The following is a 24,796-nucleotide window of genomic DNA, read 5'->3' on the forward strand; positions in this document are numbered from 1 at the left end:
CCAGCCCATTACTGGGTCCGTATCTGCCACGCTTATCTTTTATAATATATCGTGGCATCAGCAGGGCGGGCACATGAGGGGAAACAATTTCCTCGCTTTGAAAGGACAAAGGCGTGATCACTTAGAATGATGTCCTGGTCACTTTCACAAGTTAATAAGCTTATGTTTGCAAAAGTAATTTTTAAAAATATTCAGTGAACCCAACAAACAAGGATACTGGAAACTAAGAACTAAAAAGAACAACAAAAATTAACTTTAAAAACTTACCACACAATTTCTTCATCATATATGAACTAGAATGCAAAAGAAACAGAGGGTTGGGGGGGAGAGACATATTTATTCCAAAAGAAGAGTAAATGCACACCCCTAAGCACCCAGAGCCAGCTGTCCCGGCCTCGCCACGTGTGCTGCAGAAAGCCGGGCTCTTCTCTCCACGTCTGAGTGTCTCACCTACAGAAGGTGGCCTTTTCTTAGCTGAAACCTAGGTCAGCAAGATGCTGCAACATACAGCCCCAGCTTGGCATGACTGTCCCTAGAGACCGCCCCTAGACTATTATAAAGCCCATGTTTCTTTTTTTTGCTGATATTTTTTTTTTATTTTAGCATATTATGGGGGTACAAGTGTCAAGGTTACATACTTGCCCATGCCCCCCTCCCCCCTCTAGTAAGAGCTTCAAGTGTGTCCATCCCCCAAATGTTGCACATCTTACTCGTTGTGGTTGTATATACCCATCCCCTCCTCCCCCCCTCCCGACACCCGATAAATGTTACTCCTATATGTCCACTTAGGTGTTGATCCGTTAATACCAGTTTGCTGATGAGTACATGTGGTGCTTGTTTTTCCATTCTTGAGATACTTCACTTAGTAGAATGGGTTCCAGCTGTATCCAGGAATATACAAGAGGTGCTATATGACCATTGTTTCTTAAAGCTGAGTAGTATTCCATGGTATACATATACCACATTTTATTAATCCACTCACGAATTGACGGGCACTTGGGTTGTTTCCACAGCTTTGCAATTGTGAATTGTGCTGCTATAAACATTCGAGTGCAGGTGTCTTTTTTTCATAAAGTGACTTTTGATCTTTTGGGTAGATGCCCAGTAGTAAAGCCCGTGATTTTTGACGGTCCAAGTGGCTGCTGGGTACTGACCTGGCAGGAGCCTGCCCTCATTAATGGAGAATTGCTAAAATCAAGAAATCTCAAAGACTGAAATGACATCTACATATGTGTGCATGTGTGTGTGTGTGTGTGTGTGTGTGTGTGTATTGGGATAGTGTATAGTTTTCCTAACCCCTTTGGATATTCCAAGGGAGAAGGTCCAGCTTGCACAATTTGAAAGGATGCCAGGGCGTGACAGCAAGGGCCTGTGGCTTCCTAAGAAGATGCTGAGGTTGCCCGACAACCCAATTCTGCATCTTTAGCGGGAGACACAATAAAATGCTGCCTTCGTGGTCCTCTGACCACCCCGGCACGACACAGGGTGGACAGGCTGCTCCCAGCAATCTGATTTTGGAGACATGCAAGTCCCTACACATGGTGCCAGGAGAGGCCAGGGGGCTTTGTCTGGGCTTGGGCCCACTGTCTGCTCTCCTGCATGTCACAGTGGGTGGCACACACAGGATCCACTTTGAGAAGCCACTTCTGAGAGGGCCTTTCTGGCCAGGCATTCTCCAAACTCAAGGCTCTGAGGAAGTGGCACCCCACAGTGGGGAGGGCGTGCCACCACCTGGGGAACTTGCGGGACACTGACAGGGATACTTTTAGAGTTTGCAGCCCAGTGGACGGCTACTGGCATTCAGAGGCAGTGGAGGACAAGGATGCCAGACAGACGTAAACATGTGATGTTAGAAACACATGGATGTTTTTCTACATTTGGCTCAAGTCTTAAATGCCTGAATAAATATTCAGGTGAGTAGTAAACAATGACCTGAGCTTTGAACCTAACTTCATCTTACAAATCAAAGTATTTTTATATGGCTTAAGTAAATAAGTAAATACTTAATTTTTTAATAAGGTAATTGTCACACAAATTGAGGGACAATTACACTTTACTCTGTTTAGATTTTCTGTATAGGGGCAGCTGATTACATCACTGGATCTTTTAGCATCTTTGTGCCAAAACATTTACACACTGAAAGATGTATTTTTTTCATTATAAATTACTTCATTTCTCCTTTATAGTATAGTTAGAACATTATGGTGATTTGTTTTTTGCAATTGTGTATAGGTAGATTATTTTATGCATAAATTTCAGTTTTGGGTGTGGCAGGCAGCCTCTAAGATGATCCACCACCTGAAAATTCATGTTCCCCTTGGGCATGGGCTGGACCTGGTGCCCTGCTTCTAAGAACGCAGAAGTGAAAGCACATTGACAGCACATTGCTTTTGAAGATCCGGTTACAAAGAGACTGCGGTCCCGCCCTGGCCCTGAGGGAGCCCACTGCCCTGCTGAGAGCAGCTTTTCAGGTCACACAGCAAGGTCCTGGAGCCACCCGCAGCCTGGTGAGTGTTCCTGCAAGCCCAGCCTCGCCCCCAGAGGACCATACCCTGGCTAACACCTTAGCCATGGCCCGTGAGAAACTCTGCCCAGAGCACCCGCCAAGCCATTTCTGACCCGCAGAAGATGGAGATAATATACATTTGTTTTCAGCTACTGGGTTTGGGGGAAATTTGTTACACAGTAACAGAGAATCAGTACAAGGGACATGACTGTTATATAAAGGTCTGGCTGAGAACTGTCACTCAAGAGCATGTTCCACCCTAGAGTCTGGGCACGACACGCACCTACACCATCGCCACTTTAAAGGTCTCTTGGATCAAAATGCTCCCCTGTGGATGACATGCTCCTGGGAAGTGTCTTGAGTGTGTCACACGTGCTTCACTGTCACACGCCATGGTGTTGCCCTGGCCCTCAGGGCCCACGGGGGACATCCCGCACTAATGGACCCTGGGACCTCCCGTTTCAGTGTCTGCCTTTTCTTCCTCTCCTCCTGCTCCTCCCTGGCTGCTCTCACTGCTACCTCTGGCTGCTCCGAGCTGTCCCTCTCTCTTTCCTGCCCTGTGAGCAGCGGAACCAGAAACTCTGCTTTTCAAAACTGGGTCTGCAGAAGAGTCTCAGGCCTGAGTGGAGAACGGGAGAGAGCCTCAGACGTGCAAAGTGCTTGAGCTCAACTGCATGGACCACATGACACATGCTTTGGCTTTTTCAAGGCCTTTGTGTTTTCAGAATGGTCCCTGCATTTGCTAGATAACCAAGGCGCCAGGTCTGAGGTTTTCAGGAAAGGGAGTGGAGGTGGAGATGGGGAAGGGCAACTATGACCACAATGTCACCACAGTTCTCTGGTTACAGTGCCAGGGACAGAGGAGGGCAGGGACTTTGCAGGGCCCCGGCCGACCCGACACCTGGGGCGGGAGGGGCAACTCACCGCGGGCAACTCACCGCGATGAGCACGATGACAGAGAGGGTGTAGTACACGGAGTCTCGGCACACGGCCCACCACGTCAGCCGGACCACCTGCCAAGCAGAGCCCCGTCAGTTGCTAACGTCGCAGGAGCTGCAGAGGTGGGTGCAGCTGCCCAGAGCTCGCAGGTGCACGGCCCACCCACAGAGCTCCTCCTAACGCCAGGCCAACCCTCGTCCTTTGTGATATTTAGCGAACAGAACGAAACCAAGTCACGTTCTCAAGATGGCAAACCCTCTCTCCTCCTCCAAGGTCCCAACAGTGCATGTTTCCCAGCAGAAGCCAGAGGCGTGGCCCCTCTACCTGATCTGGCACCTTCAGGTGTAACCGGCTACCTGCCCGTGAGCCCACCTCTCTGAGGTCAAGTCCAACATTCCCCTGCGGCTCTGAGGATATCTAATGGGGTATCAGCAAGAAGCCAGCTTGGTGCTCCCTGCTGGGGAGGTCAAGGCCAGGCCTCCAGTCTTTCCAGAATCTAGCTCAGGGCTGGGGTTACGGGAGATGAACGCCCACCCTCGCACCACACGCTGCGGGAGGCGGAAGGAACGCAGGTGCCGCTTTCACACACGAGAGCCGGGCTCGGAGGGGCAGACTGACCCGCCTAGAGCCACAGGGAGCTGCTGGCACGGCCAAGGCTGGGCCCAGGGTGTCCCCACCACCGCACCACCCCTCGTCACAGACGCTCAGCCCCCACACCTCAGGGTCCCAGTCTGCCAGGCCGGACAACCACTGACCTGCCCAGCGAATAATCCGCACACTCCGATTATGCACAGGATGTTGAACACGGCGGAGCCCACGATGGTGCCCACGCCGACGTCCCCGTGGGTGATGAACACGCCTGGAAGGGAAAGGCACAAAGCCTGGCCTCGGCTGCATGTCCTCAGCGTCCCCCAGTGCAGACAGGTGAGCTGTTCATTTTTACTATCAGCCAGCAAAACCAGGGACGTGAAAATGCCCTCAGAGGCCAGCTGCTCCGATCCTCCCATGTTTTGGGAATGGTTTTATTGAGATATGATTTACATGCTATAAAATCCACCCACATAAAGTATATAATTCAGCAGTTTTAGCAAATTCACAGAATTGCACAGCCCAAACCACAGTCTAATTTTAGAACATTTTCACCACCCCAGAAAGAAATCACATACCCCCCTTAGCACCCCACTCCAGCCCACACCCCAAGAAACCACCAATCTACTCTCTCTCTCTCTCTGCCCAACTGCCCATTTTACAGATGAGAAAGCTGAGGCTCTGAGCTGATGAAGGCCCCCACTGCGCTGGCGCCAAACCCGAGCTCTCCTAGATCCCGTGTCCCGGGTCGTGGGCATTTCTCACCAATCACGGAGGCGAACAGCTCTGGCGTGGAGCTTCCCGCAGCCATGAAGGTGGCCCCTGCCACATCTTCGCTCAGATGGAGTTTCTGAAACAGAAGTGACCCCGGACCCTCAGGGTGTGACACGAGGGCAGAGGACACGATGACTGGACACTCTGGCAGCCAAGGAGCGAGCAGGACGGCACTGCAGCCGCACCCTGGGCCCCGAGCACCTGCCCTCCGCCCGGACCTCAACTCAATGCCCCTTTCCCCCTCCCCCACCAGCCTACTTTCTGCCCATCCTCCGAGCCAGACTAAATAACGTCTCCTTGGTGAAGTCTTTCTGTGTGTCTATCTCTGGGTAGCCCAGGGCCAGCCACTTCCCCTGGACACATAGTGTGTTGTACCCTCCATTGCTGAAACACGAGTCACGCGTGCGGGTTTGAGGCCATGTGCCTGCCTTCCCCCACGGGGAGATGAGGGCAGCGGCTGGTGTTTCATCTTTGGATCCCCTGCGTCTAGAACAGGGTCTGGCACATGATGGCACTCCTCAGGGGCTCCCCAGTCCAGTGACTGTCCCCTCCCAGCAGGTTTTGGGTACGGGGCCTCTGAGAGCGTCAGGGCTGTGGGACCCAGAGGCCCCGACACTCGGCTGGCCTTGCATTCCGGAAGGCCTTCCCCATGCAGCCCACGTGCCGCAGCTCACGGAAACCCAGAGGTCCTGTGCCCAGGGCTGAGCACGGACGGGGCTGGGAACTTTCGGTCAAGGCCAGCTCAGCTTGGCAAGGCCACATTCTGCAGAAGCCAGACTGTGCTCCCTCCTGCCTGGGTCCTCCCTGCCTTGGCCTGGGCTGTTCCTGCTGCCTAGAATGCTCTTTCCCTCCCGCTCTGCTTGCTAAAATCCCTCCCACTTCCAAAGCCTGGGCCTCTCCCCAACAGAGATGCTTCCTCCCTCCCTCTGGCTCCTCAGACCTTTGATGTCTCTCCCTGACCCCTCATATCAGTCTTACATACAAGGTTGGGACCGTCACCCTCACTCCCCTCCATATCCTCAGGGACACAGGTGACTCCACGGGGTACCTGGCACCTCCACCGTACATGGTGCAGTGCCCCAGTCACCCGCCTTCCACGGGCTTCCGTCAACCCCAGAGGGGCTGGGGACCCAACCCCGTTGCTGTGGCCCCCCTGAGCGCCCAGCCTAGTGGGCGCCTGGGCGTGTATTCAGTAAGGGGCACTGGACTGCATCCTTCCTGAGGGCCACCTCCAGAAGGCAGAGGCAGCAACAGACCACTTGAGGTCACCGCCACCCCCCAGCGCACCACTCCACGGGGTGAAGGTGGAACCTCCTGTGCTAACCCCCAGCGACTGCGGCCTCCTCTGTGCCGAGCACTCTTCCAGCCCCTCCTCTCACTGACAGGCGTCTGGATGCAGTGAGCGCGTGGCTCCATCTGGGAGGCGGTGTGGTGGGCAAGGAGGGGAAGGCCTCGGCACACTTTCGCCAGCTCACTGTTTGCGGGCACCCAGGCCCAGAGCAGCCAGCCCCTTCCCCGAGGTGACACTAAGCCCCCACACTGTCCCCAGCAGTAGGCAAAGTCACGGGGAAGCAGCTGCCCCAAACACCCCATGTTCCCAGCTGCAAATGTCACCGCGATGACATGGCCTCAAACAGCTGGGAGTTTCACGAGGACGATGGGTGGCAAAGCCCGAGCACTCTGCACACAGTAGGTGCCGCAAATGACAGTCGTTTTCATTCCCCGACTGGAAGGCAAGAGTAAGGCGAAATAAAGAAACAGACTAACCAGGGCCTCGTATGTGGGGAGAAATAAGGCAAGGAGCCAAAGACCAACAAATTAATTAAGGGGCGAGAACGTCAGCTTGCAGGTTAGGACAGAGGGAGTGCGTGCAGATCCCTGCCGTTACCTGCCGCCCACACTGGTCACGGGACACGCTCCACCACAGCTCGAGACCCGCCCAGGCTCGGCACACACGCCGACGGCCTGCGTGGGTCCAGCCGTCCGGGTGGCGGCTTCACGCTGGGGGCGTTTTCTCCTGCCGAGCGCTGGGAGAGGACGCCACCCACCTGTCTAGTCCGGGGGCTCCCGAGGGAGGGCAGACACCAGGTGCCGGGTGTGACAGTTTCCACCACCAGGTGCTCCCCACTCCTGGGCCTGTCATTTACATGCCACGCATCCTCATTCGCCCCCAAACCCCACCCAGGCTTCACCGAGGTGTCCTCGGTCCCCTCGGTCCCCGCCACATACCTCGCAGATCTTCTCCAGAGACGGAACGAAGAAGTCGTCGCACACTATGGCCAAGGCGTAGAACATGTACAGAGCCTGCGAGGGAAGCAGACAGACGCTCATTCGGGGCACCTGCCCAGGATCCGTCACTGCCCTCCCCCCCAGATCAGGTGCCAGGGCAGAGGCCGGGGACTGAGTGGCACAGAGGAAAACACCAGCACCCTAGAGACTTGCTCCCTCGATCCCCTCATCAGCAAATGGGGAGACTGAGGCCCAGAGAGGAGACATAACACGCTAAACAGCAGAGGGGACTTAAACTCAGGCCACGTGATCTTATGCTCCTTCCTCTCCTGTGATCTTGTGACATGTTAATACACGTTTGCTCTCCACCCTCGGCCGCCATCACGGGGCTCCTGGAACCCTCGGAATCTCAGGAGTCACAGGAGTGTCCCCTGCATGCCAATGAGCTGACTGGTGGCGGCGGGGGGGGGCCTCTAGACAGCTTAGGATGTAGGCTGGTCACTGAAAGACCAAGGCAGGATTAGAGGGACTCTCAGCCCCACCCTCTGACCTCCACGGAGGAGCCGAAGGTCAGGCTGGTCACCAGCGGCCGATGATGTAATCAGTTGAGCTTAGGTAACGGGGCCTCCATAAAACACTCCAAGGACGAGGTTTGGAGAGCTCTGGGCAACTGAACACAGGGACACTCCTGGGTGGTGGTGTCCGGGGGAGCTCGAGAGCCCCGCACCCCGTCCCCCCCAACTCGCACTCGGCACGTGTCCCATCTGCCTGTTCATCTGTACCCGTGGCAATAACCTTTTGCGATAAATGGGCAAATGGAAGCGTTTCCCTGAGTTCCGTGAGCCGCTCTAGCAAACTGATCGAACCCGAGGAGGGGGCCATGGGAGCTCTGATTTAGCGCTGGCTGGTGAGAAGCAAAGGCCCCAACCCGGTGTCTGAAGTGGGGACAGTCTCACGGGACTGAGCCCTGCGCCTGTGGGAGCCAACACCGTGTCCAGGTAGGTAGTGTCAGGAGTGAATCGAATTAGAGGACACCTAGCTGGTGTGCACGGAATTGCGTGGTGTGTGGGGGGAAAAACCCACACCCATTCTGGTGACCGGAGGTGAAGCAGCATGTGGTGAGCGAGTCTGAGAGCAGGAAAAGCACTTTGTTTCTTCCTCTCTCCAACCTCTCTTTCCTGAAGCAGCAGCTGTCTTTCCTAGCACCAGAGTCTGCCCTCAAAAGGCAAGATCTAATCCTAACGGCCAAGAAGAAAAGCATTTAGAGTCATCACTTGAAGAATTTACAGTAATGATTATCCTAATTTTGCCCCTTTATTTTTAGGGGAGGCACAAGTTCCTTGTTACCAACTGGCCACCCCCCGCCAAAGCCAATGGCAACTGGAGATGCGGCGTTTCCTGGGATGCGACTTCACGCCGGCACACGGGACAACACGCGGGCCGTTCACGTGGGGAGGGTCATGGAATGGAGTCCAGACCCTAATGCTGTTCTGGGACTTATCTGCCACATGACTTTGCATAAGTCACATCTCCAGGTTTCGGTTTCTTCATCTGTTTGATGAAGAAGTAAGAACAGACCGGGGCCGGGCGTGGTGGCTCACGCCTGTAATCCTAGCACTCTGGGAGGATTGCTCAAGGTCAGGAGTTCGAAACCAGCCTGAGCAAGAGTGAGATCCCGTCTCTACTAAAAATAGAAAGAAATTAATTGGCTAACTAAAAATATACAGAAAAAATTAGCCGGGCATGGTGGCGCATGCCTGTAGTCCCAGCTACTCAGGAGGCTGAGGCAGGAGGATCGCTTGAGCCCAGGAGTTTGAGGTTGCTGTGAGCTAGGCTGACGCCACAGCACTCTAGCCTGGGCAACAGAGTGAGACTCTGTCTCAAAAAAAAGAACAGACTAGTAGTTTTAAATGGTTTCCTGCCTAGAGCCTCCCCCGCCGGCCCATCTATCCAGCTGCCCGGCGGGCTTCTCCCAGCTCGCCCTACGTGCCAGGTGCTGTTCCAGGAATCGGGGACACATGGTGAGGACACCAGGAAAACCTCTGCTTCCCATGACTTACCTTAGTGGGGGACTAAGAGACAATCAAATAAAGTCTCTAGAACCCCCCAGAGCAGGTGCAAAGGCCCTGAGGCAAGAGTATGCTGGATGCATCTGAGCAACAACAACAGGTAGAAGCAGCAGGTGGGGTGGAGAGAGAGGCAGGGACCAGAACCAACGGAAAGGAGAAGGGTTTTACTCCAAGCACTGGGGGAAAACCTTTCCGTCTGCAAAGAAAATGTGACATGCTTGTCCTGTTTGCAAAAGGCCTGGCCGCTTCACTCACATCAGTGTGACAACTTCACACTCAATTAACTGTGATTAAATAAAGTGCAAGACACACTGGTTGTGGCCAAGGCATCCGAGGCAGGTGTCTGCTGGAGTCCAGGGGTGACTGTCCCAGTTGGCTGACCCATTGTTTTTCGGGGTGAAGCACAAGGGAAGAAACAGCAGGGGTGTGGGTAAACGGGAGAGAGCAGCTGGGAGAGCCCCTGCTACAGGGCTCAGGGTTCTAACTCCAATTCACACTCGTAGCATACCCTCCAGCGTCACCTCCTGTGGGCCAAAGGCCTGCTCTCTCCCCTGATGTCCTCAGAAACACTGGCAGGAAAGGGGGGCCCAGATGTCACCCTGATTTCCATCTCCTGGGCCAGGGAGCACTGCAGACAAAACGGGCTCCTAAGCTGGGGTCCTTCCGTGCTCTAAAGAAGAGGTCAGCAAGCTTTTCTAGAAAGGCTCAGATGGTAACATTTTAGGCTTTGCAGGCCAAACAGTCTCTTTCACAACTCTTCTGCTGTTGTAGAACAAAAGCAGCTGTAGAATGGGTGTGGCCTGAATTCCAATAAAACTTTATTTATAAAAACAGGTGGAGAGCTGGGTTTGGCCCCCCAGCCACAGTTGGTAACCCCTGCTCTAAAGGGTTCCTGCAAAATTCCCGAGGTGTACAAAGTGCAGCAAAAAAAACAAAAGTAAAAAAAGGCTTTGTCTCAGCTATGCCAAGACTTTCGTGAGGAAGGACCACAGGAACATCAGCCAAATCCACACTCCCTAGTGAAAGGGGAGGGAGTGCAAAGCCAGAGAAGCTAGAAAGATAATGACTCTTTCATAGAAATAATAAGTAAGCTTGTCATTCAAAATTTGCCTACAGCTCTCATTCTAGTCTTCATTTTCATTTAGTGGTTTATCCTGTTAATTAAAACTTCACCTATTCATTATTCTCTGGTTGTTACTCTCTATGTGGGAATCCCAGATTTCACTTTCTTAATTATCGCCTGCAAAGACTAATACTTGGTTGGGTGTAAACACACAAGCAGATGGTGCTAGGCGGTCGGCGAGGCTGATCGGGAGGAGAATTTGCGGTGGTTGATCCAAAGTAGGGAAGCAAACCCTTTGACCACCTTTGCTTCCCCATACTGGACAACAGAGGCAGCAAACTTTTTCTGTAAAGGGCCGGATAGTAAATACTTTTCACTTTGTGGGCCATGGAGTCTCTGACACAACTGCTCAGCTCTGCCACTGAAGCACAAAAGCAGCCACAGGTAATATAAAAATGAATGGGAGTGTCTGTGTTCCAATAAAACTTTATTTATAAAAACAAGCAGCGAGCCAGACTTGCCTGGGGCTATAGTTTGCCTAAGTCCATCACAGACCGGGTAACCTATACTTTAGGTTTGAACCCTTCATTCCTTTCTGAGTTACTACTTGAACTCCACCATTCATCATCGAGGTCTGTCTAAATATAGAGGGAAGTTTAACAAGAGGTGCGCCCAAGTTTTAAACTACAGATGTTCCTTGACTTATGATGGGAGTTAAGTCTCAATAAACCCACCATCAAGATGAAAATATTCTAAGTTAAAAATGCATTTAATACCCCTAACCTACCAAACACAAGAACTTAGCCTAGTCTACCTTCAATGTATTCAGAACACCTATAGTAGCCTACAGTTGGGAGAATCATCTGGCAACAGTCTGTAGTAGGGTATTGGCTGTCTGTTCTCGTGATGGCATGGCTGAGCAGGAGCAGCCGCCACTGCCTATCACTGGCCCAGGAAGAGATACAATTCAAAAATCGAAGTACAGTTTCTACTGCATGCATATCACTTTCACATCATGATAAGGTTGAAAAATTGTAAGTCAAATGTCATAAGTCAGGGATCGTCTGTACATTTATGCAAAGGTGGTAAAATTTAGGGGTAGTCCAGGGAATCGTGACAGCAAGCACACACGAGGACGGATCACGGACCATGCAACGTCTGATGCACTTGACCCATGTTCACACACCATGCCCATTTTATAAAAGCAGAAAATGTGGGACATGAAAGACTTGCATTCTTATGTTGGCTCCAGGGCTGCCAGCCGTGTGACACTGGGCATGTCACCTAACACAGTTAAGATATCATTTTTCTTTGTGGGTAAAACAGGTGCAGAATCAGCCCTCCTCAGGGGGCTGTCGCAAGGATGAAACAAGATCTCCGACACCCCGTGGCTCTGGCTCGCTGTGCAGAGGCTTCACGTGCCCCAAGTGTATCGACATTGCACCGTGGGGGCCACTTACACCAAGAATGTGCAGCAGGACGGCTCCGTGCTGTCGCTCCTTATTGGAGAACAGGTCTGTGGGGAACTCGTGAATTGCTGGAAGACAAGAGGAGACGGCAGACCGTTAGTTACCTGTGGGTCTCCCCGCAAAGCTCACGTGACATCTGGGAGTCCACTGAGGAACTGCAGAGCCCACCTGCCCGGGGACCGGCCAGCCAGGTGGCTAACACTCTCTCAGTCCAGGGCAGACTGGTGCTCTTAGGAAACAGTTGCTGGACACTGTATTATCCACAAATATTCTAGCACCTTAAAGCTGATCATGTTTTAGATATGCCTTGTGCTTTAAAAAACAACACGAAAGGCCTCACACCTACCAGGATGGCTAAAACCCAAAAGGCAGAAAATAACAAGTGTTGGCAAGGATACGGAGATATTGGAAGCCTCAGACATTGCTGGAGGAATGTAAAATGGTCTAGCCCTGGAACATAGTCTGGCAGTTCCCCAAAAGATGAAACAGAGTTATCATGTGACCGGCAATTCCACTCCCAAGTATATACCCGAGTGAAAGGAAAACATATGTCCCCGCAAAAACCTGTATAGGAATGCTCATGGCTATATTATTCATAGCAGCCAAAACAACGTGGCAACAACCCAAATCAAATGCTCAGGATTCGAGTACCATCCCTGCCCCCCAACGCAGCTCTGAGCTGCCTCAGGATGTTTATGGGGAAGAGAGCGATAATCCCTTCTCACCCCCTGCCCTGTTGGAGACACCAGTGGACAAGCACTTCCATGAACAAATGCAAACATGAACGAATGCCGTTTGTACAGACCCCAGTAAGACACCCCTGGACTGATCCACATCACACCAGTTAGACTGGAAGTATCTAGAAGGCAGAGCCCCACACCCTCCTGCTCACCCTGCAACCTCGATGCCTAGGCCAGGCCCAGGAAACAGGTTCTCAAGAGACCTTAGCCATCAACTTGATAAACCAACGGTAAAATATTTACAAAAATAACACTCTGTATCATCTCATCCCGTTATCCTTGCAAACCCGTCAGGTACCTGGAATGACACCTAGTTCACAGTGGGCACTTGATAAATGCTTGTTAAATAAACTTCCAAGACAGAAATCCCTTCTCTGTAAACATAATTTAGCCCTAAGCTCTGAAAATGATGGTTTCTTCTTTACATGGAAACTCTTCTGATTTTTAAGATCAGATTTTCCCAGTAAGACACAGAAAACACCAGCCCCCTAGATACCCAGAAAGTGTTCTCACTTTGGAACAAGCAGCATTTAATTAAAAATAGATTCTTTCACTTCTCTCTCCCTCTCTCTCTTTTTGTAATCAAACTTCTTTAATAGAATTGTTGCTGTCAGCTCAAGGACGTGGATCCGCTTCAAGGCTTGTCGGCTCCGGGATGGAGAATTATAAAGCGAGAGACTCGACATTCCTGAGGCCGAGATCTTGTTTCCAGGAGAAACGCAGCTGTCTGGGATATTTCAGTGCAGATCAATAGACATTTCTGCTGTGAAAATTCGAGACATTTCCTAATTCTCTAAACCAGTGTTTTGAGAGCTGGTGATGTATCCGATCCTGGGAATTAGAATAACATCTTTGAAAAATTAGACTCTTTGAAAATTAGAATAATGTCATGCCGTCTTTCTGCTGCTGAGGACGTGTCACCTGGCCTCCAGCAGGGAGGGGATGTGGGTTATAAATGGCTTTGCCCTTGGCAGGAACAGCTACACTCTCGGGCTCATGCCTTGTTCCATACTCCCGTGTGTATGCAGGAGGGCCACGGAGCAGAGTGAACGCCATGCGTGGCCTTCACCTGCCAGCAAAGACAGTGGGTAACTGCAGAGCTCCCCGCTGCCTGCGACCCACCATCCCGTACCACCCAAGTCTTCCCGGCACATCCTAAAGCCACGAGGCAGGCACTGCAGCCCTAAGTTAAAACCTGTTTTCAGATGAGGCTCAGAGAAGGACACGGCCAGCTCAGGGCACCCGGCCAATATAAACCAGGACTCACGGTGGGACCCTGTGTTCCTTGTCCGGGGTTAGGGGGTATCTATGACACCGGGATGTTCTGTTCAAGCAGAAATCAAACTGCATTGTGGACTGGGGTCCCTGCTCAACTACCCATGAGCTTGTGTGACCCTCACCATGTCATTCAACTTCTCTGGTCCTCTGCCTCTCCAGTGACCATCTGCTGCCAAACGCAAGGTGACAAAACAGTCATCCTCACTGTGTGTGCCACACCCCGTGTGAATGCCAAAGGCTGCACAAGCAGGCAGATGCCCACCCCGTCCTCCCCAGGTGGTGGCTGACAGCTGGGACCAGCCCACCCCCAGTCAGATCCTCTAGAAATGGCGTGGGGGGTGGGGACACAGACCACGGAGCACCCTCAGCAGGAACTGGGCCTCCTACCCTTGCCACCGACAGCCACAACTTGGAACAGCACACGTCCGACACAGCTGCCCAGCACACATCTTTAGAAGCAGATGGACTTAGACTTCAGGAAGTGCTTTTGCCCCTTGTGACCTGTGTGACCTTGGCCAGTTGCTTAACACCTCGGGGGCTGTGCCGTCACCTGCGAGTGCAGATCACGAGAGAACCCGGGGCCGTGAGGAGCCAGGCGACACACGCACAGCGCCAGCTCGGCCGGCTGCCCGTCGCTCTGAGTGTCCTTAACTTACAGACTCATCCCTTGCTGCACAGCCTGTCCCCACGGCTCCACAGGACACAGCCTCAGTGTGAGAAAGCGAGAGAGAAGACAGAACTGACTTCCTGGGGCAAGAGAGAGCGAGAGGGCAAGAGAACGAGACAGAGTAATAGATCAGACGGGCCACGTCGGGATCCGAATGCTGGAGTTTAATCCCAGGTTCCTGAGAAAAGCTTCCTTCTCCTCCCACGGGCTTGCGGGGATCAGGAGCCGCCGGGCCACGTTCAAGGGCGTGATGCCCGCGCGTCGGACAGGGGCTGAGCCTGCCCTGTCTGCTCAAATCCCCAGGGCGGGCGGGGGAGGGATCAGCAGGGCACACACACGGCTTTTGAGGTTGCGCCTAAGCCTTTAAGCCGCAGAAATCCTGCGGCGGTGGGTGCAGGGAGGGGGAGATGTAGCTGCAGGTGGAGCCGAGCTCAGGGAAACAGGGGTGATCCCAGCACCCAGTACGCCTGGTGGCGGGGAGGGATGGCAGGAGGGAAGGCAGACGTTCGCCACTCCCTTTTAAGATTTTTGCCTTTGGACCTTGATGTCCAGAAGTGGCTTCTCCATCGCTCCTGGTCCTGGGCATGCCCAGGCATCAATCCCCCCAGCAGCCTACAAACCGCCTGCCATTCGGAGGCCCCAAGGCATACCTGAGCTTGTTTGTTTATATGTAAACAGCTACTTGGGTGATACTCTACATTAGCACTGCCCCTTGGAGGCTCTATGCTTTTGCCAACATTGCTGCTAGTTCTTAAGATGTATGAATACCCATGATAGATACCCACGATAGATGTTGGACTCTCTGGGAACTGCTGGATGAGAATAATGTATCCTGCCTAAGACATCCTCAAGCATAGCAGCTCTTCACCTTGGAGGGTGATCTGACTTTCAGAGAAGGCCAACGTTATTCAGAAAGTGGCAGGTTATCAAGGTGGAAAATCCCCTGATCTTAAAAGAGTGTAAGTCAGTGCGCGTTTCTTGAGCATCTGCTACGCACTGGGCACTAGGCTAGATGCTGAGCCTTGAGTATGCGCCTGGTCTGGTGCAGACAGGCAAATAAGCAAATGACTGAGACACGGTGAGAGCCAAAGCTGGGAGCCCAACCAACACCAGGCTCTTTTTATCTGAGCATTTTGCCCTCAACAGGTGCACATCTCAGCACTAAGGTCTCCTTCATTCATGGAGCAGGACTCGTGTTCCTGGAAGCTCCAAGGGCAGTGCCAACAAGCCATGCTCTTGAAATGTACATTGCATTTTGTAGGTCAATTGCCACTGGACCAGAACCCACCCAATACAGAGGTCTGGAGTCCCTATTCCATGGATCCAGAGGAAACCTGTCACTATCTTCCTTGATCTTGGAATATTTAATAAAACTGACCACTTCCTATTTATGTATGAATATACACATGAATAAATATATGAATGAATGGATTGATCTATCTTACATACAGTTAAATTCATTCTTTATGGTTTGCAGTTCTATAGGTTTTGAGAAATGCAAACCATCACATCCCTGAGACAGCATAGTTTCTCCACCCCTAAAACTCCCTTGTGCTGCCTTTTTGTAGTCAACCCCTCCCTGTACCCCCAATCCCTGATTATTTAAGCTACCCACCCTATAGTATTTTGTTATAGCAGCCTGAATGGACTAAGACAAGTGGGAAATGCAATGATCAAATCCGAAAACACCCCATAAGGGAATGAGGACATGGATGAGCCTCTCAATACTTAGGTCTCTATGACCTTGGTTGCTAGAGGAAACAGCAGCAGAAGAACATGCTGCCCCTTTTCTGCCCTTTGAATCCCCTCAGTTGGCAGAATCTACGTCACATTTAGAATCCTAGCTGCAAGGGAGCCGGGGCTCCTCCAAACAGGAAGTAGGGCTGGGACATGTGACCGTGTGCAGTGCATAGCCTGGACACCCTCTTGTCCCATGGCATTCATGGAGGTAGTAGTTCTGGAAATGCCCATTGAGGGAATATGCATCTGGCCTTCAATCTCCCTTCTGACACAAACTGGTGAGCTGCCAGTGTGAGCTCTGCCCAGAAGGACTCCCAGGGGACAGTCTAGCTGGCCCTACTATCTCAGCCCCTCTCTTCCCAAACTGCTTCTTTGCTGCACAACCATCCTTCCCAGACGGCAAGTTTTTGACAGAGATGTGCTTTCTGTGAGATGCTCATCTTTCTTAAGCCTTTCAATTAGTTGATTCTCTTTAGGGAATGTAAACTGTGAATTGAATTTTTTTTAAAAAAGGAAAAAAAAAAAACCTGCCTCAAAACATGCCAGTCTCTCTTTGCTTTCTACCCTCGTTAAAAATAACCCCACCTTCTAAGCCCTGACGTTTATTCTGAAACGATGAGAACTAGACTAGAAGGCTGGGAAGTCGTTTAAATAGCTTCCAATTTCTATCATTTCAACTTATATAAGGTATGTGTTTTAGAAACCACCCAAGTGCCAGAAACCAAAAGCAAAAAATTGTGATTTTTCTCCCAATTGTACAGTTTAAAATAACTCTGCTAAGAATTTTATGCCTTTCATGGGCAACAGTTAGAACGTCTAGGTTTTTATACCATCCCCCTCACATCCCAAACAGGAGTAAAAATAATTAGATTAAATCACTGGTTTAAACAACGTGAAAAGGAGTTAAAATCCTACTTTCTTTCAGGAGATTCCAAAAGAGATTAAGTACCACAAAAATAACAACATGATTGGAAGCCTCAGCAATAGGACTGCTCTTTCTAGGAGAATCCACCGTGGAATTTTACAGCTGGATGAGGCCCCAGATACTACAAGGCTCAGCTGTTCTCCACCCAGGAGGGGGACTGGGCTTGCTAAAGTCACAGGGCAATGTCTTCTAAGCCATCCCTGCCACTCCCACCACTCCCCCTGCCCTGACGCTGGATGTCCTTGTCCTTCCTGCCTGCCAAGAACCACTTAATCTCCCAGTTTAAAGAGAACACACAAGTCCAGAGAGGTCAAGTGCTTTACTCCGCATCACAGCTAGTTAGCAACAGAGTGCCAAGAGCCTGAATACACACGCAGACAACGGCCAGTGCATACAGGACAGCAGGACTCTGACCCCCACCTCCACAGTAGCCAGCCCAGGATGTGAATCCACAGCCTCTGCAGCAACTGGCCCAGGATGGTCAGGGTTTGGTCCAGGACGGCCAACCTTTGCTATTGTTTTCTCTGGCTTCCAACTCAAGGCCAACCAGGGGAGGCTCAAAAGGCTCCCCATAGTGAGTTGAATAATGTCTCTCCCAAAATGCATGTCTACCAGAAACCTCAGAACATGACCTTATTTGGAAATAAGGTGTATTAGTTAGCTCGGGCTGCTAAAACAAAACACCAAAGACTATACACAACAGATACTTATTTTCTCACAATTCTAGAGGCTGGTAGGTTTGGTTCTGGTGAGGCCTCTTTTCCTAGCTTTCAGACAGCTGCCTTCTTACTTTATCCTCAGTACATACACTCCTTCTTTCTTTCTTTTTTTGAGACAGGGTCTCACTTTATCACCCACCTGGAGTGCAGTGGTGTCACCATAGCTCACAGCAACCTCAAACTCCTGGGCTCAAGAGATCCTCCTGCCTCAGCCTCCCAAGTAGCTGGGACTATAGGTGTGCACCACCACACCTGCCTAATTTTTTGTTTTTTATAGAGACAGGTCTCACTCTTGCTCAGGCTGGTCTAGAACTGTTGGCCTCAAGTGATTTTTCTGGCTTGGCCTCCTAGAGTACTAAGATTATAGGCTTGAAGCCACCCGCCTGGCCTATTCCTCTTCTTCTAAAGACTCTAATTCTATTTGATTAGGTCCCACCCACCTCTTATGACCTCATTTAACTTTACCTCCCTAAAGGTACTATCTCCATATACCTTCACACTGCATGGATTTGGGGAGACAGAATTCAGTCTGTAGGGTCTTTGCAGATGTAATTAAATTGAAATGGGGTCATATTGGATCAGGGTGGTCCCTGAATCCAAGCACTGGTGTCTTTATAAAAACAGGAGAGAACACACAGAGACACAGAGAACCAGACCGTGGGACAACAAAGGCGGAGACTGGAGTGATGTATCTACCAGCCAAAGAATGCCAAGGGTTGCCAACAGCCCCCAGAAGCAAGGAGAGAGGCATGGAACAGATTTTCTTAGAGCCTCCAGGAGGCGTCAACTCCTGGGGATACCTTAAGTTCAGGTACACCTTGTGAGGAACAACTTCCTGTTGTTTAAGTCACCCAGTTTGTAGTCCTTTGTTATGGCAGCCCTAGGAAACCAATACACGCCCCAAACCCGCGGCACACAATGCCCTGCTTCGTTAGCCCTTGTAACCTCTGGCTTCCTCATGCCAACAACGCCAATCGGGGAACACCTAAGGCTTCCCTTTTTTCCCTCCAATGAAGCTTCCCCACTCCCTTGCCTGCCCTTGAGTCTCTGCCAATGCAAGTGATGTAGATGCCTCCCTTGCTATAGTAAACTCTGGATAAATATCTTGGATTTGTTTTCCTTTGGGTGGTCTTTGTTTGTGTCTATGTGTCTTCTCCTGCACTAGGTGAAGCATTCTCAGAGTACTATGGTGACAGTTTGTTTGTCCCTATTTTTGCCCCCACCTCTACCAGATGGCATTCTGCTAGAACACTGGACAAGGCATGCGTTCAATATCTAAAGAAAATCAGTAACCTGGATTCCTGTCTCCTGCACAATCAAAACTAACCTCTGAGCGAGTCCCCAGTGGGCAACATACAGTACTATCAAGTTTATAAAAAGGACACAGATCACTAAGGCAAACCATTTCTATTTGCAATTTTTTTTACCATGATAAATGTTCTAAATATAAAACATAAATAGTAAATACATACACAAAGCTTACTACATGCCAAGCACTCTACATATACACCGTATTTCACTTAATCCTCACAAACCTCTGAAATACTGTCATCAGTCCCATTTCATAGAAGGGCTAAGTAGGGCACACAAAAGTTAAGTAACTTGCCCAAGGTCACACAACCAGTAATGGCAGAGCCAAGGCTGAAATCTGGGTAATCCAGCTCTTGGTGGCACTTGAGTGTATCTCAAAAGCCAGAAAATGTTTCTTCTCTTTGACTTAAGAATTCTTGATTTGGACTTTGTTCTAAGGGTATCATTCAAAATATGGGGGACACCACCACATGAGTGAAGATGCTTCTGAAATAAGACACTGGACGCCACTAACTGTCAGGGACTAGGATAATGGTTAAATAGTTGTGAGACTTTCCTCTAGTCCCTCCACAAATATTCACTGCTGCCTACACCAGCTCCCAGCACTGGGCTGGATTCTGGGAACACGTTTGTGAACAAGACAGGAAAAAGCTGCCACCCTCACGGGGCATTTTAGATGGATGCTATCTAGAAGGATAATTAAAGACACTGGATGCAGAAAAATGTTTATGATAAATGAAAGAAGCAACACCCAAAGTCACCTGCGGTTTCTCTGCAACTATGAAACAAATAAGCAAATGAGAAGCGGAAGGAAATGCACCAGAACCAGCACAGTGGCCACAGCGGGTGGGGACTCTAATCAGCTTCACCCTCCACGGCCCCCCTGGCAAAGGCTTCACAGTAAAAATGTTTAAGTCAATTCACTATGATGTATCAAAAAATAATGAGGTTTAAAAACACAGCACACAAAAGAATCCAGCACAGAAGAGTGCAAATGGTATATGGTCCCATTTACGCGATGCCCGAGCACAGTCAAAGCTAAGGTCAGCGATAGAAATCAGAACCGCTGGGCGTGGGGGTGGGGCTAATCAGAAAAGGGCACAAGGAATTTTCTAGGGTGATAGAAATGTTCTAGATCTTGATTTGGGTGGTAGTTAATACCACTGTATGCATATGTTGAAACTCAAACCATACACTTAAAAAAATTTGTGTATTTTACTCTATTTGAGTTATACTTGCATGAAGAGAATCCCATTGGTGTCCCATGCTCTAAGAAAAGGAGAGCATGTTACCACTGGCAAGAGCTCAAGGATGAACTAGTAACAAGCCAGATTCAACGCACAGAAATGGCACGTGTCAGTCATTACTGAGCCTCTCCCGGAGAAAACTTTAACCTCATCTTGACTGATTACATCTGCAAAGACCCTATTTCCAAAAAAGGTCACATTCACAGGTGCCAGGGGTTAGGACTTCAACATATCTTTTTAAGAAAAACAACTCAACCCACAATAGCACCGTATTTGTTGACTTGGTTAGCCCTTTGTTCATGAAACACAGGCTCTGGAAACAACTCCTGTACTAACGATCTCTTAAGAACAATGTCATTGGGACTTTTATATGCTCTGATTTCTCCAGGACAGTCTTAATTTACACCTGCTGTCCAGCATAATTAATAGTATCCCCTTCACTCTCAAAAGTGTCCCAGTTTGGATGATAAATTTCACGTTCAATCTACTCGGTAGGAATACGACGACCAGGAGTAAAAATTATTAATAATGCCAATTAGCTGGGAGAGGTCAAAGTAGCTCATGCTAACCTGTCAGGAAAGTCCTCCAATGTGGACACTGGGTACTTCCTCATCCTAGACAGCCCCAAGTTCAATGTGAGTGAATGTATGGGGAAAGGTAGATGCTACGGTGTGCTGCTTGCACTCACAGGCGCCTCTCCGCCCGAAGCTCAGGGAGGGTGGACAATTTGCCAACAACGCCTGGTCCAGGCTCCCCTCTAACAGGGAAGGGGCCGGGGGAAGTCTGGGTGACCCCCCCCCCTTCACCCCTGACACGCTCCAGTTCCGAGGTCAAGGCCAGGCTGCAAGCTGGATGACACGGTGACTTTTCTGTGCCAGCTAGGCTGGGCTGCAGCACCCAATCATTTAGCTGAACATAAACCTAGGTATTGCCAGGAAGGTGTTTCACCCATGTGCTTAACATCTACAATCAGATGACTTTAAGTAAAGGAGAAATACCTTCGAGAACGAGGGTATGAATTCAACTCCACTCCAATCAGCTGAAGGCCTTAAGAGCAAAAACTGAGGTTTCCTGGAGAAGAAGAAATTCTGCCTCCAGACTGCGGCATCAGCTCTCGTCTTGGAATGTCCAACCTGCTGGCCTGCCCTACAGATTTTGCACTTGCCAGCTCCTGTAATTATGTGGACTAATTCCTTAAAAGAAATCCCTTTGTGGATACGTGCAGTGTATGATGCGTGTATATACCTCCCATGGGTTCTGCCTCTGTAGAACCCTGAGAGGTGCACTGGACCATGAAAACTGGAGTTGGAATATGGAGGAGGAGAAATCACACCTGTCTCTAGATGATACAGGAGACCGGGCTGGCAGGAGACCAGGCTGGCAGAGGGACAAGCACATAGAACTCAAGGAGGGGCCCGACAGCTGTGGGCCAAGCCACCCCGGCTCAGCTCTTAGCTCTGACCTGTCTCCCCACCCCTCTTCCAAGGCTTCTCTGTTTAGTAGCCTTTCTCCTTGGCACAAATCCTGCCTCTCCTCCTAGACCTAAATCCCTGCTGGTCCCCAGAGGAGCCTCAAAGCAAGAAGTCTCAGGCCAGGATTTAGCAGGAAGAGGGGCTGAGTTCATCAGTTCTATTTGGGAGGACCACTGTGATCTGCCCGGAGAGGACAGAACGACATCTCCTTTTGTAAAGCTGCTCGCACACAGCAGGCAGTTGCCCACTGAGCACTGGCAGAGCAAATACAGACACGCATCGCTTAACAGAGATACGTTCTGAGAAATGCACCCTCAGGCAACTTCATTGTTATGCGGACGTCCTAGAGTGTGCTTACCCTAGTCCACACGGCATGGTCTACTACACACCTAGGCTATATGGTAGGGGCTGAGGGCTCCTAAGGCCACAAACCTGTACAGCATGTTGCTGTACGGAGTACTGCAGGCAATTATAACACAACGGCAAGTATTTGTGTATCCAGACACATCTAAACATAGAAAAGGTACAGTAAAAATTACAGCATAAAAGATGAAAAATGGTACACACTTGTATGGGGCACTTTCTGTGAATGGAGCTTACAGGACTGGACATTGCTCTGGGGGAGTCAGTGAGTGAGTGGCGAGTGAATGTGAAGGCCTAGGACATTACTGTACACTGCTGTACACGTTATAAACACTGTACACTATATTATACTAAATATATTACAACATTTTCTTCAATAATTAACCTTATCTCACTGTGATTTTTTTTACTTTATATACTTTTAAATTTTTTAGACTTTTTTGACTGTTTTGTGATAACAGTTTAGCATTACAAATACACTGTGCTGCCATATAAGCATATTTTCTTTATAACCTTATTCTATAAAATTTTTTCTATTTTTTAAGTTTTATTTGTTTTTGTTTTTTTTAACTTTTAAAACTCTGGTTAAAAACTAAGATCCAAACACAAATATTAGCCTAGGCCTACACAGGGTCAGGATCATCAAGACATCACTAGGCAATAGGGATTTTCAGTTCTGTTATAATCTTATGAGACCATCCCTGTACATGCAGCTATCACTGACTGTAATGTTATTATATGGTGCATGGCTGCACATGGTCCCTGTAAACACTTACAGTTCTAATGAGATCATCCAGCCACCACTAGATTGTGGGTAGAAGGTAAGAAACTTGATGGAGACTGCAATGAATACATAAATCACTTTGGGTAGTACAGACATTTTTTTTTGTTTGTTTTGTTTTGTTTTGTTTTTTTTCTTTTCTTCCTCCGTCTCCACCCAGACATTTTAACAATGTTGATTCTACTGTCCCATGAGCATGATGTTTTTTTCATTTGTTTGTATCATCTGTGATTTCCTTGCTCAGTATTTCATAGTTCTCTTTGTAGAGATCTTTCACCTCCTTAGTTAAGCATAGTCCTAGGTATTTCTTTGTTTCTATTGCGAATGGTATTGAGTCTTTAATTTGACTCTCAGCTTGACTATTAATAGTGTATAGCAACTACTGATTTGTGCACATTGATTTTGTAACCTGAGACTTTGCTGAATTTATCTATCAATTCCAGGAGTCTCTTGGTGGAGTCTTTGGGGATTTTTCGATATAAGATCATATCATCAGCAAAATGGGATAGTTTGACCTCCTCTTTCCTGATTTGAATACTCTTTATTTCTTTTTCTTGCCTGACTGCTCTGGCCAGGACTTCCAGCACTATGTTGAACAGAAGTGGTGACAGAGGACACTCTTGTCTTGTTTTAGTTCTTACTGGGAATGCTTTCAACTTTTCCCCATTCAGTATGATGCTGGCTGTGGGTTTGTGATATCTGGCTGTTATAATCCTGAGATATGTTCCTTCTATGCCTAGTTTGTTGAGAGTTTTTATCATGAAAAGGTGCTGAATTTTGTTGAATGCTATTCTGCATCTATTGAGATGATCACATGGTCTTTGTTTTTGCTTCTGTTTATGTGGTAAATCACATTTATTGATTTATGTGCATTGAACTATCCTTGCATTCCTGTGATGAAGCCCACTTGGTCATGGTGGATTATTTTTTGATGTGCTGCTGAATTCAATTTGCTAGTATTTTATTGAGGATTTTTGCATCTACATTCATAAGAGAGATTGGTCGGTAGTTGTCATTTTTTGTTGTGTCCTTTCCTGGCTTTGGTATCAAGATGATACTGGCTTTGTAGAATGAGTTGGGGAGGATTTCCTCCTTCTCAATGTTATGGAATAATTTCTGCAGTATGGGTACCAGCTCTTCTTTGTAGGTCTGGTAAAATTCAGCCATGAATCCCTCTGGTCTGGGTTTGTTTGTTTTTTTGTTATTGTTGTTGGAAGATTTTTTATTACTGCTTCAATCTTGTTGCTCATTATTGGTCTGTTCAAGAGTTCTATTTCTTCCTGATTGAGTCTTGGGAGGTTGTGTGTTGTCAGGAATTTGTCCATTTTCTCTACATTTTCGAGTTCGTGTGCATAGAGATTTTCATAGTATTCACAGATGACATTTTGTATTTCTGTGGTATCAGTAGTAATATCTCCTTCATTTCTCATTGAGCTTATTGGGGTCATTTCTCTTCTATTCCTGGTTAATCTAGCAAAAGGTCTATCAATTTTGTTCACCTTTTCAAAGAACCAACTTATTGTTTCATTGATCCTTTGTAATTTTTTTGTTTGTTTGCTTTCCATTTCATTTAGTTCTGCTCTGACCTTAGTTATTTCTTGTCTTCTGCTGTCTTTGGGTTTGGTTTTCTCTTCCTTTTCTAGTTCCTTGAGATGTGTTATTAAATTGTTAATTTGTGATCTTTCTGGGGTTTTTTGATGTAGGCATTTAAGGCTACCAATGTCATATTTCATAGATCTAGAAAAAATTATTCTATGCTTAGTTTTTTTTTCCTCAGCATATTCTGGGGGTACAAATGTTAAGGTTACGTATATTGCCCTTGCCCCCCTCCCCCTCTAGTCAGAGCTTCAAGCATGTCCATCCCCCAGTTGGTGCACACTGCATTCATTATGTATGTATATACCCATTCCCTCCCC

The 24,796-nt window shown here is 49.0% G+C and overlaps 1 protein-coding gene across 2 annotated transcripts in view; it reads right to left on the reverse strand.

Annotated features, from left to right (window-relative positions):
* The window catches only part of SLC24A4 (solute carrier family 24 member 4), a 139,137-nt gene that overhangs the window by 40,292 nt on the left and 74,049 nt on the right, over positions 1–24,796 (reverse strand). For both annotated transcript variants that reach the window (XM_012738567.3, XM_012738566.3), the window contains exons 3-8: positions 11,629–11,705; positions 7,037–7,111; positions 4,799–4,883; positions 4,201–4,304; positions 3,445–3,519; positions 268–293 (exon numbers count right to left, since the gene is read on the reverse strand). In XM_012738567.3, the coding sequence (XP_012594021.1) occupies positions 268–293; positions 3,445–3,519; positions 4,201–4,304; positions 4,799–4,883; positions 7,037–7,111; positions 11,629–11,705 (442 nt within the window). The remainder of the gene's footprint in view (positions 1–267; positions 294–3,444; positions 3,520–4,200; positions 4,305–4,798; positions 4,884–7,036; positions 7,112–11,628; positions 11,706–24,796) is intronic.

This window comes from Microcebus murinus, chromosome 6, assembly GCF_040939455.1.
Source record: "Microcebus murinus isolate Inina chromosome 6, M.murinus_Inina_mat1.0, whole genome shotgun sequence".
Classification (NCBI taxonomy): domain Eukaryota; kingdom Metazoa; phylum Chordata; class Mammalia; order Primates; family Cheirogaleidae; genus Microcebus; species Microcebus murinus.